At 51.5% G+C, this 17,370-nt stretch overlaps 1 protein-coding gene across 5 annotated transcripts in view; it reads right to left on the bottom strand.

Annotated features, from left to right (window-relative positions):
• Nucleotides 1-17,370, bottom strand: part of LOC100114438 (DNA N6-methyl adenine demethylase) — a 46,585-nt gene that overhangs the window by 5,674 nt on the left and 23,541 nt on the right. For 4 of the 5 annotated variants that reach the window (XM_008205118.4, XM_031929403.2, XM_001599411.6 and 1 more), the window contains exons 3-7: nt 12,208-12,282; nt 5,856-6,161; nt 3,538-3,775; nt 3,223-3,464; nt 32-2,552 (exon numbers count right to left, since the gene is read on the bottom strand). In XM_008205118.4, coding sequence (XP_008203340.1) covers nt 32-2,552; nt 3,223-3,464; nt 3,538-3,775; nt 5,856-6,161; nt 12,208-12,282 — 3,382 coding nt within the window. Of the gene's footprint in view, nt 1-31; nt 2,553-3,222; nt 3,465-3,537; nt 3,776-5,855; nt 6,162-8,225; nt 8,760-12,207; nt 12,283-17,370 lie in introns of those variants that run through there. The other variant, XM_008205120.3, reaches the window with a different exon arrangement.

Below are 17,370 nucleotides of genomic sequence, written 5' to 3'. Positions count from 1 at the left end.
TAGCGAGGAACATACAACGGTTGCAACTCACATTTGTCAGCGGAAAAACAATCGCAGTCCGGTACTTCCGTCCTGACATTATTCTTCAATTTTTCTAAATGCTCTTGTAACTTGGTGCCTGTTGTCGAACCGTTGCTAGCTTTTCCACCAGCGGAATCTTCGTTCTTCACCTCGGACTTTTGCGGCGAATCTTCGGAGAATTCGTCCCGCGTCTGGAGTCCTTGGCAGCATCCCTCGCGAAGATGTTCTGGGGTGGGCTGTTCCGTTCCTCCTCTTCGACAGCACCACGAACCCACTCCAGGCGACATTTTTGCTGGACCACCGTCACCTCGAAATTTGTAATTTGACTCTTCTTGATCTCTGCTCTCATTTTCCAGTTTGATATCTCGCGAGAATTGCTCTTCGTTCGATACTGCTCCCACAGACACTGGACAACTGAATTCTTGCTTAATTTTTTGGCTTGAATCATATTGCACTTCTGCAAGATTACTGTCGAAAGCAGCTTTCGACTCTTGTCCGCTGTGCAAGGAGCTTTTCTCGTTCGCATTGGAATCAATGCACAATCTTTGCTGAAAACTCTTATCGTCGATGCTTTGATTCTCTCGATTGTCATCGGCACTGGCGACCCATTGATTTCTATTTATTTGATTTTGAACATTATTGCTTTCGATATCCGGACGTTTGTCCGTTTGCTTGTGTTGTGACGTGAAATGCATCAAGCTATCGATGCTTGACATTCCACTGTTCGTCATGGCATTGTTATTCATGCCTGCAGTTGTTCCTCCTTCCGACCATTCCCATAAGCCACCACCTTCGGGCAAACTATTGGCCCGAGGGTGGTGGCTATGCAATAAAAAATTACCGGTCATGGATTCGTTGGTTTGATTCATGGACATCAGTCCAGATTGGTTCATGTACTGCTCATTTCTTTTTTCTTGCAATTTATCTGAATCCTCGTGTGACTCTCGTAACCGATTGTCGGCCGACATGTCACCGCTCGAGCCATCGCCATTGTTCGTATGCTGAGGTGGCATCTGGTGATGAGCTTGATGATGATCCTGCGGCATTTGATTCTGTATTTGCTGTTGTTGCTGCTGCTGCTGTTTATTCAGAATCATGGACTTTAAACGACTGTTCAAATTTACACGATTCGACTGAGCATACATGTCTTGGGATTCTTGATTGTCCGTATAACCATTTTGCGGTTTATTGCTTTCCGTATTTTGTTGTTGCTGTTGTTGTTGTTGCTGCTGCTGATGCTGCTGTTGCTGCCAAACGAGTCTCTCTCCGGAATTCTGCATGTCTTGCTTTGTATTCTGCTGATTCCAATTTGTTTGGTTTTCGGACTTGGGAGACCAGCTCATCTGATTGTCCATTTTGTCTTGGGTGTTCTGATTTTGCCAAGCTGCCGATTGATGACTAGGTGTCCGCCTCGGGCTGGGCTGCGAGTCTGGCCACTGCTGCTGCGGCTGCTGACTGCCATCACTCTTCATACTGCTGGGAGACCAATTCGGTTGACTAGTTGGCGTGTCAGGCCATGACATTTGATTAGACGGGGTCAGTCTGGAATTCTGCTCGAGTTTTGTCTGCGGTTGCCACTGCTGATTAGAGGGCGTCAGTCTCGGGTTTTGTTGAGCAGAATTGGGCTGCGCTTGAATCTCTGGACTAGATTGGGGCCAACTGTGTTGTTGAGGACCTGGCGTCATCCTTGGATTTTTTTGCGCTGTATTTTGGTGATCAGGCATTTTTGGAGAGTGCTGTGGCCAGCCTTGCTGCTGCTGTTGCTGTTGTTGTTGTTGTTGCTGCTGCTGCTGCTGTTGCTGCTGCTGCTGCTGCTGCTGCTGCTGTTGCTGTGCGGACGGCGTTAATCGTGGGTTCTGGTTATCCCTCACGCTAGGACTGTGCTGAGGCCAGCTTCCTTGCGACTGTTGCGTCTGTTGACTGTCCATATTTTCAGACCACGATTGTGGCGTGTGAGGTGCCTGATCTTTGACACTGCCGTTCTCCCAGCTCATGTGACTCGCAGGCCTCGAAATTTCTTGTTGCTGCTGTATCGGCATGTTTTGCTGTTCATTAGACTGTTTCATGTTGTTTTGCATATTTTGCTGCTGTTGTTGGTGCTGCTGCTGCTGTTGATGATGCTGTTGCTGCTGTTGCTGTTGCTGCTGCTGTTGCATATTCGGGTTAGACCAAGACATGTCATTGTTTATCGTACGAACTTTGGCGGTACTGTTTGTTTCAGACCAAATGTGCTGCCGATTAGCATCAGAAACCTGCTGCCACTGATTTTGCGCTTGATGTTGCTGTTGGCCCAGCTCTACGTAGCCTGGGTATCCGTTAGAGCTGTGTAAACTCTGTGGGCCCGGTTGAAGTGGATACCCAGGCATCTCGTTTCCCGACACATTATTCGCCGCGATAGTCGCGAAGCCCTTGACCTGCGTGTCGCCGGGCTGCACAACTGTCTGCTGGTTCGATGGCTGCTGTGCCTCCATGTGAACCGAACTGCTGCGACTATTGGGCGTCGTGGAAGCTGGTGGAGCCATAGTTATGTCCTGCAACGAGAAAGACGAGGTGGAAATGAATAAGGGGCGAGGCTCCGGTGTTTGATCAAATTTTGCAAATTCATGCTCGTAAAAAATGTACTTGACGTTTCTTTGTTTTTCGGAGACAGCATGAATGCAAATGTCGATATCGCTTGCAAAGCTCGTTGGTAGACGGATATACGACTTTGTACGCATGCTCGTGCTCCATTCATAATCGTTTGAAAAATAATTCTATTAAACATTCGAATTTTATCGAGTAATCATTTTAAATTGGCGCGTCTCAATTTTTTCTCGAAGATCCAAGCAGCAACATGTATCTATACTTTACTCCATAAAACGATACGTTCTCAATTTTTACTGGACGAAGTGAGGGTGGGTGTAAAGAAAACAATTTGGAAAGAAGAGTATAACGTAAGCAAAAATAAAACGAAGAGAGCTAACGAGATCAGACTACTGCATAAACATACTATACTGTTGTACGCATATCAATTGGGATAGAGTATACGTAGAGAGGATAGTAAAAAAAAGTCGAAAGGCAGCTCCTTCTCGGCTCTATAGTCATATAAATAATATGTAATAATTACCAAACACATCAAAACCAACTGTACTACGACAAAATACGAATGAATATTTAAATATTAACTTAGAATTCAATGAGATCTATTGTTCGGCAGCTAACCTGCTGCTGATAGCCATTCACGTATTCCTGCCTGTCGTAAGCTACAGGCTGGGCCGCCGTCCCGGCAGGATCAATGAATTGGCCATTGAGAGGGTGTCTCTGGGGTGTCGCGGCTTGCGGGGCTTGCGCCGCTACCGGGGCCAGAGGCGAAGGTTGCCCCGTGATTGCGTATTGTCCCGTTGTCCCAGCGCGCTGAAACGCGGACTGATCCGCCGTAATGAAGGTCTGCTGCTGATACGTGACTGAAATCACACGCACGCGTAAGCCTCGGAGCGAGTTCTCATATAACGAGCCGCATTGTCTGCAAACACTCACCTGTTTGGGGATGATAGGGCGCCGCGGCGCCGTACGGCGTGTGGTACCTCAGCTCCTCGATCTGGTTGGGCCCGGGCAGCTGCTGGATGAACTGCTGGGGCGGCCAGGCGGCCGGGGCAGCCTCGACCGTGACTGCGCCCACCGGCGAGACGCCCTGGTGCCAGACGGCGTTTCCGAAGCCAGTCGCCGGCCGGAAACCTGCTCCGCCGTCGCCGTAGAACGGCATCACTCCTGGCGACTGTAAGGTAAAATGCAAAAGGTCTCCTCAATTTTCGTTCGTGTACACCGCGTTTTTCACCACGCGAATAATATGCGCCCTCGGAACTTTAAATCAAATTTATGCCGCAGCCGGTCGTTCTTTCCGCGAGCGTGCTCGTGAAAAGCTCCGCGGAAATTTATGGACGCGTTCGCCGAATGAAAGGGCCCCGGTGTAATGAGACTCTCTTTCTCTCCAGCCACCCCCTCTCTTTCCCCGCGCCGCCGGGCGAACTTCTAATAAATCTAACGAGATTCTCCGGCGCGCGAAATTCAGTCTGCGCATTTAAAATGTCGCACCGAGAGGCTGTGTATAACGCAGGAGATTGGTTCGAGGCGAGCTCGAGCGAGACATGGTTCAATTAGCCGGCGACATTGAGTTACGAAGGCAACATCGGCTGCAAGCTCTGTATATTTATTCCCGGGGTTATTTGCAGATCCGAGCGCAATTGACAAGCGCATCATCACGTGGAAACTTGAAATCCGTCGAGAGCGCGTTCCAGTTATCCGGCCTGTGAATCGGGAACAAGTTCAGCGCCCAGCTGAACGTCTCCCCACGGGGAATCTCGAGATCAGCGGCGGCGGTTCACCCTTAAAGTGGCCGCGGAATCGCTGTTTGCGGCCAGAGCCATCGGGCGCCCGGCCAACCACCCCTGATACGTATATATAAGCGCTCTTTCGCTGCGCAACTTGTCGCTTAGCCTGCGCGCGAGGGAGGAAAGGAAGTGCCAAACAGAACTGACCTAGGCTGAGCCATAGGTGACCCTCGATCGATCCCTTCCTTACTTTCCCCGGTTCGTCGCAGTAAATTAATCGCGCGCGAGTAAACAGGAGCCGCCGGTATAATTGGCAATATCGATTGCGCGGACGGATCGGTCCGCGTTGATGCGTCCCAGATGACAACCGCTTTTGTTCGAATTCGTTACCATGCGATTATATCCAATCCGAGAGGCGAGTGTGATGCATCGGCAGAAGAAGAAGTTCTCTAATATCATCGTGTCATTGCACCCGCACGCGACCCTGACCGTAATATATAGGGCTTTCCGTCCATTCGTCGCGCGGCGTTAGTCATCCGCGCTCGAGAGAAAGAAATATAAAAGCCTGGTCGTGCCGCGGCGGTGGGCTCCTCCATCGCTCTCGCGTCCAACGAAAGAGAGACTCGACGGATCGATCTCGAGAGCTGGCTGAGAGTTGGCCCCCCTTGGACCAACGCGACGCTGCGGCTGTGCGCGTGTATGTGAGTGTCTACAGAGGTGTACGTCGAAATGGCCGCGTGGCAGAGTGGGAGCGAGTGCAGCAGCGCGCGGGAGAGAGAAAGAGCGAGGAAGGGGTAGACTGCCGGCAGACGCCGGCGGGGGCGGTGACCGCCCTCGACGGGCGCACTCGCGAATCAATACCCGCAGGAACAGGAACCGAGAGAAAGAGGGACGCCGTCAATTCTCCGCACCGCCAGCGCTGAGCGCCGTCTATATACGCGCGCGGCTTTGGTTTTTGCGGAAATTACGCGCGGTTTTGCTGGATGCAGCACGTGTTCGCCCAGTAACCTCCGCCAGCATTCCGAGCCCTTTCTCTCTCTCTCTCTCTCCCTCTCCCGAGTAGTTTCTATCGCTTTTGCTGCGACCGTGTATACATGCTTGCGCGCGCGATTCCCGAGCGAGCGAGCTTGTCAACTATCAAGTGCCCTTGAGCGGAAACTCGTCCTGGCGACGATACTCTTTGACCGAGCTCTCTCTCTCTCTCTCTCTCTCTCTCTCTCTCTCTTTCTCACTCTGTAACGTCCTTTTTTCTCCATCTCCGCAGACGCGAAAGCGAAAGCCGCCCTCTTGACTCTGCCAAGTTCATCGCTCGAGTAGTGCGTCGGGAAAATATCGCAGAGAGCTTTGACGCTTTTTTGCGCCTAAACGTTATGCAGACGCGCGGCGTGGATGTATACAGAGTGGAAACTGGAACAGCTTCGTGTGGCCGACCGATAAGCGAGCGCCGCTGTGTACACCTTCGACAGCGCGATAAGCCTCGTATTTCGCGTATAGATACTCCGAGTAGAATAACAATTATGGGCTTACCATGGAGACAACCGGTGCCGGGGCGGGGTTGCCGTTCCGGAGCGGTCCGGCCTGCTGCTGCTGCTGCTGCTGCTGACCCGCAGCCGGGTTCAGGCTATCCTTGGCTTGCTGCATCGGGTCGGCTGTGTGGAGGTTCGGCTGCTGCGTTTGCTGCTGCTGCTGCTGCTGCTGCTGTTGCTGCTGTGGAGGAGGCTGCTGCTGCTGCTGCTGGTGCGTCGGCAGTCCACCTATTCCAGGCTGCGGACTACCTAGACCTGCGGGCGCGCTGTCGGGTGTGCTCACTTGCCGGGCGATTTTTCGGTAGCTCTGCAACGAGAGAAGGGAAAAGAATGCGATGAGTATGGGATTCCCGCGTATAAAGTGCGCGCGTTCCTCGCGCGAGGTCGCGCGCACATGTTCCCGTTTACATTGCGCGACTTATAAATAGGCAAGGTCCCGCCAAGCTCCTGCTCTCCGGGAGAGAAGAGCCGCGGCTTATGAAGCGGAATACGCGCAGGCGATTTCTCGCTCCTCCGTATGATCGTGTAATGAGCTCGGAAGGTGCGGAACGAGTGTGACTGACACGGGGGGACTATCTCTCGGATAGTCGGGCGCTCGATCCGATTGTCTATCGCTGCACCGCGTTTCGAGGGTATAGAGAGCGATAAGTTTCGCCGAAACTCCGTGAGCCATCCAAACTAATTAAACTCGAGAAAAAGTCGTATAAATTTCGCCGAGTGCAGCGCGCTCGCGGTGTGTAATATATATTAATGGCCGGCGGCGGCGGCGGCGGCGGCGGCGGCGGCGGGGGTGTTATAACCCTATATACGATATAGAAAAGAGACATAAATCCGCGCGGAAATTCTTCGCTCTTTATTTCTGAAATGAGAAAAAGCGCGCGACGCCGGCTGTGGGAGAGGAAATACCTGCGCGATGTATAGAGTATATATGGACGCTCTCCGCGCTCGGGCGGTCTGTTTTAATAGCTGTGGGAAATGAAAGCGCTCTTAACGGCCCTGCTCGCGCTCTTGGAAAACGGCCTTAGGTAAATTCATCGAGCCGGCGGCGTAATGAATTTTCGAGTGCGTGTGCCATTCTCTCTTTCTCTGCCGCCTTTAATTTGTTTAATAAACGGCGCCCCGTAGGATTAGCCCATACGAATTTCCCTTTCACGAAGAATCACCCAAAGAACCTAAGCCTAAGGCTGAAAGGGAGAAGGGAAGGAAAAGAATGCAATTTTCCTCTCGGCGCCGCGGACAAAGGGAAAAAACATCGGGAGCCCTCCTCATCTCCGTGTGTCTATTCTGCCGTCAATCATCATCCGAAATCGCGGAAGCGCGGACTAAAGGAGAGCCGGCTGCAGCGGAGCACGTGCGACTGTATATACCAAAACACAGTGTGTGTGTGTGTGTGTATCAAGCGTCTGGCGCGTTGTCTACTACTGCCCCGACGTTATAATACAGAGAGAGGCCCTCAAGGAGCTGCCTGTTGGCGGCGGAGTTACCGACCGCGCCAAGGACCGCGAGCCCGCGGCCTCGAAGCGGTCATTTCACTCCATACGCTATATACGCCGGCTTTTGTGCGTTGTTGCGCTCTGAATTTCAAACTCTTCGTGGAAGTTTAATCGAAGAATTTATTCCGCTAAAAATTCAATCTTCCGTTTTCACGGCTGTAGGCGCGCGCGAAAATAATCCCCGAGTTTTTAATTGGAACGGCACGGAGAGTCGGAAAAATCGAACGGTCTCATGGCTTGACGTGCTGCTAATAGCTTAGGACAGCGCGCGCGGGTGACCTGAATTCCGCGATAGACGACGGATTGCGCAACCGAGCGCCGATGTGTGCGTGTATTCGCAGAGAGAGAGAGAGAGAGAGAGAACGATGGTTAAAAAAAGCCACCGGCTCTTCGATATATTCGAATAACGCGCGGCCATTGATTGACGCAGCGTTTTGATAAATAGGAGTACACACGGAGCACGCGGTATTTTATTTACCAAAGGGTCGACGTACGTAAATGTACAAGTTGTGTTGCGAAGGTCGTGTTTGCTTACATAATTTTCTGGAGAAACGAGAGCGAGACGCTGTCTTTCTACTGATGTACAATACACGTGCATTCGGAGCGACGAAGAGAACCGATTAAATAACCTTTTTGGATAATTTAGAAAGTCGATGTCCGCGCGCGCGGCACGCATGTTTTATTCGCTTCTCTGATGCTACCGGCGCGGCGGCAGTATAGTTACAAATTGTCCTCTCGCCACTGCTGTTTTCGATGCGATTACGCGTTGCTCCGAAATAATCACGCGCCTCCGATACGTTTTCGGAGCAAAATCGCCGGTCGCACTATCGGACGTAAACAGAACGATTATACTCGACGGTATATTTGAACAAACTCACGCTCTGGTGCAGCAGCAGTTTTCTTCCTTTTCCTTCGCAGGAACTTATCGATTCGATCGATCGCGCGCACTGCTCGGAATAAGTATGCACTCGTGACAGGAGTTTTAAGGGGAAAAAACGTCGACACTTGGTGCACGGCGTTGTTATTCCGAACTATTTGGAGAGACGCGATCTTGGAGGCGCAGAGCAGAGCATCGTCCCTTATCACAGCGAGTCTTTCGCAGCGTCAGCGCTGCTATCATGATCCTCGTGCTCGACGCCGCGGTGCGATGATTTTCCATACATAACACGCGTGCAGGCGCCACACCCCTGCAGAGGAGGAGTATTCCGTCGTCGCGCCGCGGATGAGCTGGCTACGGATCGCCTCGGCCGCGGAGACGATGGAGCGGAGAGGACTCGTCGTCGTCGTCGGGACTGCCTCGCGAGCGCGTAACGTAGTTTCAGCAGCAGCAGACGAGCGGGTACGCGCGCGCGCGCTCGATGTCGTCGTATCGGCGAAACGCGTGGAGACCGTGTGCTCTCGTATAAGTGTGCTCCGGCTGGAACCGTATGCGGTATCGTCGGCTACCTCCCACCGTTCACTCTCTCTCTCTCTCTCTCTCTCGAATACCTCCGTCTCTCTTTGCCTCTCTTTCGCGCAGCGCTCCTCTCTCTGTCTGCCGCTGCTTCTCCCCCTCCGCGGCTTTTCCTCCCCCGCCGTCGCTTCCCGCGCACCGCCGAACGCCGTATACACTCTATACTCGCCTGCATGAATCCCTCTTTCTCTCTCTCTCTCTCCCTCTCTCTCTCGCGCTCACTGTATGTGTGTGTGTGTGCGCGCGCTATATTTTTATCTCGCTTTCGCTCTCGGTCGCGGGCTCATTATCTCGCGGCTCTCCGCCGGTGTTTCCTCCGATCGATGTCGTTGCGCTGTTCCGTATACCTCCGTGGGCTTTTCTCCTTATTTTTCTCGATTCGTTTCGAAGCCTCATCGGATCGACAATTGACAGCATGTCGGCGGCACTTCCGCTCCGTTCCGTGCAGCGCACATAACCTGCCGCCGCTGTAGACTCTCGGCCGAGCTCGTGCCTTTCCGCTCGCGCTCGCGGGCTCTTCCTTTCTGCCTCCCTCTGGCTGTCTATACGCCGCGTCCTCTCCTCCCGCGCCGTTTACCCTCTTTGTTGTCGGCGGCGCAGCTGCGCTCGGAAATCGCGATTTTCCGAATTTTCCGGGGGCAGACGACGCGTACGCGGCCCGGTGACGCGGAAAAACGCTGCACGCATCGCAAGCGTCGCAAGGGAGCTACGGAGGAATTAATTCGGCACGGTTCGCGCATCAGCCGTGTCACGTCCTCTTTTCGTCGTGTGTGTGCGCAATGCTTCCCCCCCCCCGCCGCTTTGAACGACCAGGCGTCGCTTTTCTCCCTCCGCGAGCGCGCTGTCTATGTGTGTAGTCGCACTCCGCTATATAACTTCTCCTCCAGCGCCGCGTTAGACTCGGGTAGCCATGGCGATAGCAGCTCCGCGATGCTGAAACTTGCCTTTCGCCTCTCTCTCTCTCTCTCTCTCTCTCTCTCTCTCTCTCTCTCTCTCTCTCTCTCTCTCTCTCTCTCGTGCACACGACTGTATATTTTTTGCATCGCCTTGCGCTCTCGGTGCTGTCGTTGCATGGCGCCGCACGCGCTGATACCGTGTGCTGTCGCGTAATCGGCACCGGCGCACGATTATCAAATTCAAATATAGCCGAAATAAGCGGTGCATCGAATCGCGGACGGGCAATATTTAAATCGATACATATTCCATTACGAAAGGGGATCAGCGCGCCGATATCGGATCGCGCTCCTCTTTTTGTCTCTTCGCCGCCGGACATTGTGTGGGAGTATCGACTGTATCGGCAGAGAGAGAGAGAGAGAGAGAGAGAGAGAGAGAGAGAGAGAGTGAGAAAAAAAGGACTTGGCCGCGGGAAAAGAGCAGCCCCGGGGGAGTATAGCTGCTGTTGGCGCCGAATCGTTTATCACGGGCAAAGTCGCGCAGCCCTCTCGCAAATACGCAACAAGTTGCCGAACGCAAAGAGAGAGAGAGAGAGAGAGAGAGGCGCATCATCCCCAAGCTTTCTCTCACTCTCGAGGCGTCCCTTGCACTCGCGCGGCGCGCGTGCAGCCCACTTTCCCTTGAACCGCACCCCGCGAGAGCTTATAATCGCGCCAGTTTCTCGAGTGCCTGCCTACTTGTATTTCCGAGCCTTTTCTCTCGTTCTCTCACTGTTCGATAGCGCCGCTCGAGTCGAAAGGGAGAGTGACGCCGCTACTGTCGCAATAATAAGCGTCAGACGAGCACAAAAAACGCGCAAAAAATGTGCACGAGACAGCTCTAGAGGAAGCGGACAGCGCCAGCTCGCTCGATAAATTTGCCTACACCGGAATTTCCGTCGGCGAGTCGAATATTAAACCGTGCTAGGGCCGCGCGGCGCGCACAGGAAGCGTTCCCAGATGACAAACGACGCTCGCGACTCGGATCTGATAATGGGCCACATCGATTGTCGGGATTTCGTGCGCGCTCGTTCACGATCGATACGTCGACCCGCATTGTCGAGAGACATGAAGCTTTATGGGAAGTTCACTAAAAATAAGCTCAGCTATTTCATTACTTATGATGTATTTATGCGCGCGCAGCTTCCTGAGCTGCTTGTTAACGAACGAATCGTATGTGCGCACCGCATGTATGTGAGCGTCGTTTGGGAAGCGCGCGAGAGGAGAATTTTCAAAAGCGTTATTTCGACTCGCCACACAGTTATTATGGAGAAACTATCTTATCTCGCAAGACGCTGATTAGATAACGGAGAACCAAAGGAACCTCCGGAGAACGGTCGATAAGCTTGGGCGCGGGCCATCGTGCGGTCTCTCGCCGCTGAACACGCGTTATTATCATAAATATATTCTTCAGCCACTTTGTATACGCGGTATAATTAGAAAATGGCACGAGATAAAATTTCGCGCGAGATATAGTGGCGGCCGCGGTCGATAATGGACTAAATGGATTATCGGTAATTACGATGTCATCGTCCAGTAATTAAAATCTTATTTATCAGCAGGTAAGAAATTAAGGGGTAGGTCGATGTTCTGCGCGTGCATCGGACCGAACGTCGTTCCCGCTTACACGACGCGGTACACGGATTCTACTTCGAATTAGGCGCCGGATTAACTAAGCGATAAATTATTTTCCGCGCGCGAGCCGCAACGTGAGCGTGCTCTGTGTCAGCGTTAATCGATTTCGGGCTGATGAAGCTATACAGCCGAGGATCTTAATTTTGTTTAATTTCACTTATATTGTACTTCGTTCGCAATTTGATCACTGCAGTCAGCTTCGAAATTCAATGCGAAACGAAGACGACCTCACCTCTGGAAGTTTCTGTGCGAAACGTCGTTCGTTGGATCATTTGTAAATAAACTGTCTCTCTCCCTCTCGCGTCTAAAACACAGTCGCGAACGACAGAAAGGTTTGCCCGAACTTTCGGCAAACTCTCGGTGGGCCCCGCGGAGCTGCGATGCAATTAAAAATGCTGCAATCAATTATTTTATTTGGAAACTTTTTCGCAAGTTTTATCACGGCCGGTTGATGGGAAAAGTTAGAAATAGAATTTTAAACTTTACTCGTCCATTGGGCTATAGGTATACACGCGGGCGCAACGCCATGGAAGCAATATGCTTAAAGGTGCTGGGAAAATTTTAAACATGGCGGTGCAAGCGCGGACAGGCCGGCGCAGCGCGCGCGTCGATCAATAGCGCCTTGTTTAATATCAGTTCTCAAACTCTCTCTCTCTCTCTCTCTCTCTCTCTCTCTCTCTCTCTCTCTGCCTGTACAGGCAGCCTCAAGATTTCAGGACTTCGCGAAATCGTTGGCGCGCCGACTTAGGTCATGAAGCGCTGCAACTGTTGCGATGTGCGCGTTTCGAATCGGTCTTCGTTTTTTCAAGATGGATAAAATATATTGTGCGAATAACTCACCCTCGTTGCACCTTTGCCTCGACCTCTTCCGCGCTCCCTGAACGCTCCTTCGCCGGTTTGAAGATGGTAAAGATGCTGCAACAAAGATGAAGACGGTACGGTTAAAAAAAAGAAGGTTCGTTGATTAAGTTCACTGATCTTGGCTTTTTTTCAACTTGTCCTCGTTATCTCACGATAATAATGAGAAAACAAGTCAGGAAATTCAGCTATCATTATCGGGCACGATTGCATTCTATAGTAAAATCAAGGCTCTTGTACGGTCCCAATTGGCCTTGTTAAGTTTAATAGAACCCGTAATAAAAGTATAACCTTCCACGACTTTCACGACGGATTATCATAGTTAAGCCTCTCCGATATAACTTCACATTGAAAATAATTAGAATTTTAAACACGCACGTCATGAGGGATAATTTCGGGTAATTTCGTAGGGACTAGAGATGATTTTCGTATGGCAGTAATATATCAGTCCCACGTGTGTGTGTGTGTGTGTGTGTGTGTGTGTGTAAACTTGTCTGTCAAGTTCGAGCAACGATCGCGTTCGATTTTCCCTGCTGTGTGCTGAAACGAAATTTTGGAAATTAGGGTTTTCGCAGTTATCATGGGAAGCTCCGCGAGTCAGTGGAATGTATCGACGCAGGGGAAGTAGCTGCGCTACAGGGATCTGCATTGACGTCGCGGTAGAAGTATAGAGTCCGTGGAACGCTTCGAACACGCTCGAGGGATGGCGCTCGGAGAGCGCAGTCATATCCCACAACCGCAGGGGCTTAGTTTACCGACCATGCGTGCGACAAAAGAAACGATATCGTCAACTTGACTTTTGAAGATTTTCCGTTTGAAAGCCGGCAATTCCTCCGCTTTGCAACAATAACTCTGCAACGATCGACCAGCCAGAAAAGCGAATAAAACGAAGCCGCTCGTGTACAGAAAAAAAAATTCTCTCACGGAAAATGCGCAACATCCTATATGCGAGCTTGGAAAAATCGATGGGGTGCGTGTGCGTATGCAGTGCGGGAGCGAGGTCCATCGAGCGTAACGAAAGCTGCTGCCGCTAACTGCTTTCCCCGATAGCCAACCAGCACGATCTCGAGGCTTTCCTCCCCCCGTGCTCATGTGCGCGGATGAGCCCGCGCGGTCTAATTTCCTTCAGCTGCGTGCGCAATCCCATGTCTCTTCTCTCTCCCTCTCTCTCTCTCCCTCTCTCTCTTCGTAGTCGCACGAGAGAGAGAGAGAGAGAGAGAGAGAGAGAGAGAGAGAGAGGCGTCTACTACTGCCGACGCAACGACCTACCTACCTACCAACCCATCTACCTACCCACCTATCTACCTGTCTTACAGCCATGAGCTTCGAGCGCGCGCGAATACGTGCATATGCGGACGCGTAGTCAATAAGTACATGCTCCACAGACAGGGGGGTATACGCGCCGTTATACACCTTCTCTCTCTCTCTCTCTCTTCGTTTTCCCTCTCTTCTCTCGCTTCGCCTCGACGCCTTCTCTTTCGCTAACTGGCCAGGGGAGCTGCCCCGCCGGCGCGCACAAAGTCACCGAGAAGGCAAATGTCAATATTGCCGATGCATCGCTGCAGCCGCGCGCGTGTATAACCGCGCAATCGAGGGAACGAGAGAACGAGGGCGTAATTAACGCGCGCGCGCTTTTTGTGTTTCAGGGGATCACAAACGACCCTCCAAACTCCTCGCCCTTTTTGCTTTCGCTATTTCGAGCTGCTCGTATTTTTATCGCGAGCGAAGCTGCTGCTTCCGAAGATATTTATCCGAAGGTGTGTAGTCCGAATTTCGCATACTCGCTTCGAAGGTATAAATTCGGAATCGGCAGTAGCAGCGCCGATTCTCGGAGGCGGATCTTACAAGCCGGCTGATCAGAATACAAAGACTGGGAGAGAGAGGGAGAGAGAGAAAGTGCAGCGGCTCGCTTTAATTTTCGTTGCGTCGGCGCGGCTATGAATTATTGAAAAAACGCTTCCGAAACACACACGTGCTGCGCCTGCCGAAGCATCGGTAAACAAAACGCCGATGCACGGGCGTTCTCTATCTCGAAAGCGCACAAAAATCCTTCTCTCCTCCGGCATCGTGCCGGATGCAAATAATACACAATATCTATGCCGCTGCACCTATGCGTGCGCGTGTAGTGCAGATACGCTTTATGAGAGATATAGAAGAGAAGCCAAAAAGAAAGGACGCCTCGCCGCGCAATTAGAAGCACGCGCGCTGCGCAGCTGCTGATTATAAGGGACGATAAGCTAATTAAAATATTTCGTGCGCGTTTTTCGCGAGGCAGATGCGCGATAAGTGCGACCAAAGGCGAGAGAGAGAGAGAGAGAGAGAGAGAGAGAGAGAGAGAGAGAGAGAGAGAGAGAGAGAGGCGATCGTCGCAATTAGCTTTCTCGCGACTTTTCGACTCGTCTCGCGCGCAATCTCTATGCCATCGCAGTTCGCGTTATATGTATCCTTGAGTCGTGAGCGCGGCCGCTGCCGTTAATTCGGCTTTTATGAATTTCGAGCGAGCGCGCGCTTTATTGCCTCGTTATCCGATCAATGAGCGCCGAGCGTTTATGAGCCGAGAAACACCGTGCGTGCGCTGTGTAGTGTACTTCTGATATGCAGAAATATTTTTGACAATGAATCAAGAGGCGTTCGCGTGCGTTACGTGATTCGAATCTCTTCCTCGTGAAATTCGAAGCTCAACCGCCACTGCAGTGCAGAGGCAGCGACTTCTATTTAAGGACGTGTTTTTTTTTCTGGCTCTGAAAAACTTTGCTTCCGCTTATAGAGATCCCGCACGCCGGCAGTGTCGTCTCGAGAGAGAGAGAGAGAGAGAGAGAGAGAGAGAGAGAGAGAGAGAGAGAGAGTGAGAGAGAGAGAGACAGAGAGAGAGAGAGAGAGAGAGAGAGAGAGCATCGCCTGTATAATGTGTACATCGAGGAAAATATAACACGAGCCCGCAGTTCTAAGAGCCTTTAAACAAACAACGCGACAACGCACAGAGCTGCAGCGGCTGGCCTGCAGCGAGTCGTTTCCTTATTCGGAAACTCGCTCTCGTCGCTGCATATTATATGTTTAGTCTACGGAAAATCTGACGAGAGCCGCGTGCGCCGCGTGTTCGATATGTATATAATGTAACTCGCGCGAGAGAGAAATTGGCCGCACGATATCGAGAGACTATGCTCCACTCTCTCGTCGATGGAAACAGTTTAACGCGGAGAGTTTGTTCATTTCCGCGCGGCTGGCGGCAGCTGAGTCATTTTTTAAAAGTAGCACTCAACTTACCGCGCCTTATGTCGACGACGACGGCGACGACGACTATACTACGAGCGTAAGAGCATAGCCTAACGCAGCGCAGCTGCCGAATACTGAGCCCGAGCGTCCGATACGCTGCCGACGAAAAGAGTCGTAGCAGACGTGTCAATTGCCTTGCGTTTCACACTTTCATCTCGCTCCGAGTTCCATTGCCCTGATATGCAGCGCGTAGAATCGAGGCGCAGCTTCAAATCGAAGGCGCGCATCGCACGACGTATTAAGTGTATACATAAGGTAATCCGTCAGCCGTCGAACGTCGATGCTGTATTGTGGACGATTCCCAGGTGCGCCTTCTCCCCGAGGATTTATAGAGAGAGCGTCGTCAATCGCGAACAAACGGCTGCTCGTATGGGAGAGAATGAAAGAAAGAGCGATCAGTCGTATACGCGTCCTTTGGCGAAAATCCCAAAGAATTGCGCGCGCGGATGAGAAGCGATCGAGCTAATATCCGAGGAGCCATTGTGTCCGTGTGTCTATATGTATACTGCTATATACATGCAGTCGGAGGTCAAAGTCGACGGTTTGCCGAACAGCTGGAAATGGGCAGATACACGCCGATATCTCGCTCTGTGTGTGTGTGTGTGTGTGCTCGGAGTCTCAGCTGACTTTAATTTCGACAAACCAATTCGCCGCCGTATATGTGTGTATATGTAGAAAGAGAGGCACGCACACGCCGCGGCGTAGAAAATACACGTATTACACGTGCGCACGCGCGTACGCACACTGCACTCTGCGCACGACAGATGGTCGACGGAGAGCCGTTGTTCCCATTAGAAAGTACACGCTCCTATATATATATATATATATATATATATATACACCCATACGCCCAGCAGTTGTAAAAAGGAGGCAGGTTGTTTCCAGCTCTCATCCAATTGGAATTTTCGAGTCTGAGGGAAAAAAAATTGCCTCACTCGCGCGAGTATATAACTCTGCTCGCTGATCCTTTATTGTTTTTACTTTCGACCGCGCGTTCTTCAGCTGCTCGAACGTTTAAAGCGCTGTGAAATTTCATCCTCCGCTCCGCGCCAATGCAACAACAATAGTCGGTAAACGCGTTATAAACATCAGTCACCGATGGTCATCGCGTCGTTCGAGATAAATTATACCCTCTTTATTGTATAATGGTAGTAAACAAACGCGAAATATACGAGCGTAACGATGGGAGCACGAGTACAGGATATGGCTCCTAAGCTGCGTATAATGGAGAAAGATCGAGTTTTGAAAGAGAGGGAGAGTGGGATTGCATCGAATCGATTCTGCGTCGGGAATTTCGCCGGCGACGCTCTCGCACGACGCGCGCGCGCGCAAGAATCGATCGGAACGGAAGAATAATAATTTTGAATTATCCACGCATCGGCGATCAGAATTGATGACTGTCGAGTCTCAAGCTCATTCGTTACACCGGGGACTATAATGCCTCTGCGCTCGGCGCGTTGTATACGCGTGCATCATCGTTTTTTCTTCGGTTATACATCGCTCCTACTTCGCAACTTTTTCGACGAAACTTTGAAAGCGCGCGATACGATGAAAATGGCGAGTAAAAATTGGCCGAAACCGCAATTGAATTTTTCATCGCAGCGCGAGCGGTTGCCGCAAAAGTCATTTTTCAGCAGCGCGCACCCCCTTTTCCCGTGAAAACCATCAGGTTTTTGTTGTTGTAAAAAAATGGGCGCAGCGCTGCCGCGTCGATCGTATACACGCACATTATACACATAAGAGAAGCAGCGGCGCTGCGGCTTATATATACGCGGCGGCCGGGCTAACGGCTTTAATAATTATTTTTACAACGTTTCCGAGTATACGCGCCGAGCGAGAGCGCATAGCTACTCGTTCTCTCTTCGGCGCGGT

Source organism: Nasonia vitripennis, chromosome 4 (assembly GCF_009193385.2).
Source record: "Nasonia vitripennis strain AsymCx chromosome 4, Nvit_psr_1.1, whole genome shotgun sequence".
In the NCBI taxonomy this organism is placed as follows: Eukaryota; Metazoa; Arthropoda; class Insecta; order Hymenoptera; family Pteromalidae; genus Nasonia; species Nasonia vitripennis.
Note: the sequence above shows the minus strand (reverse complement) of the source record. Positions and strands in the feature narration are given on the sequence as shown.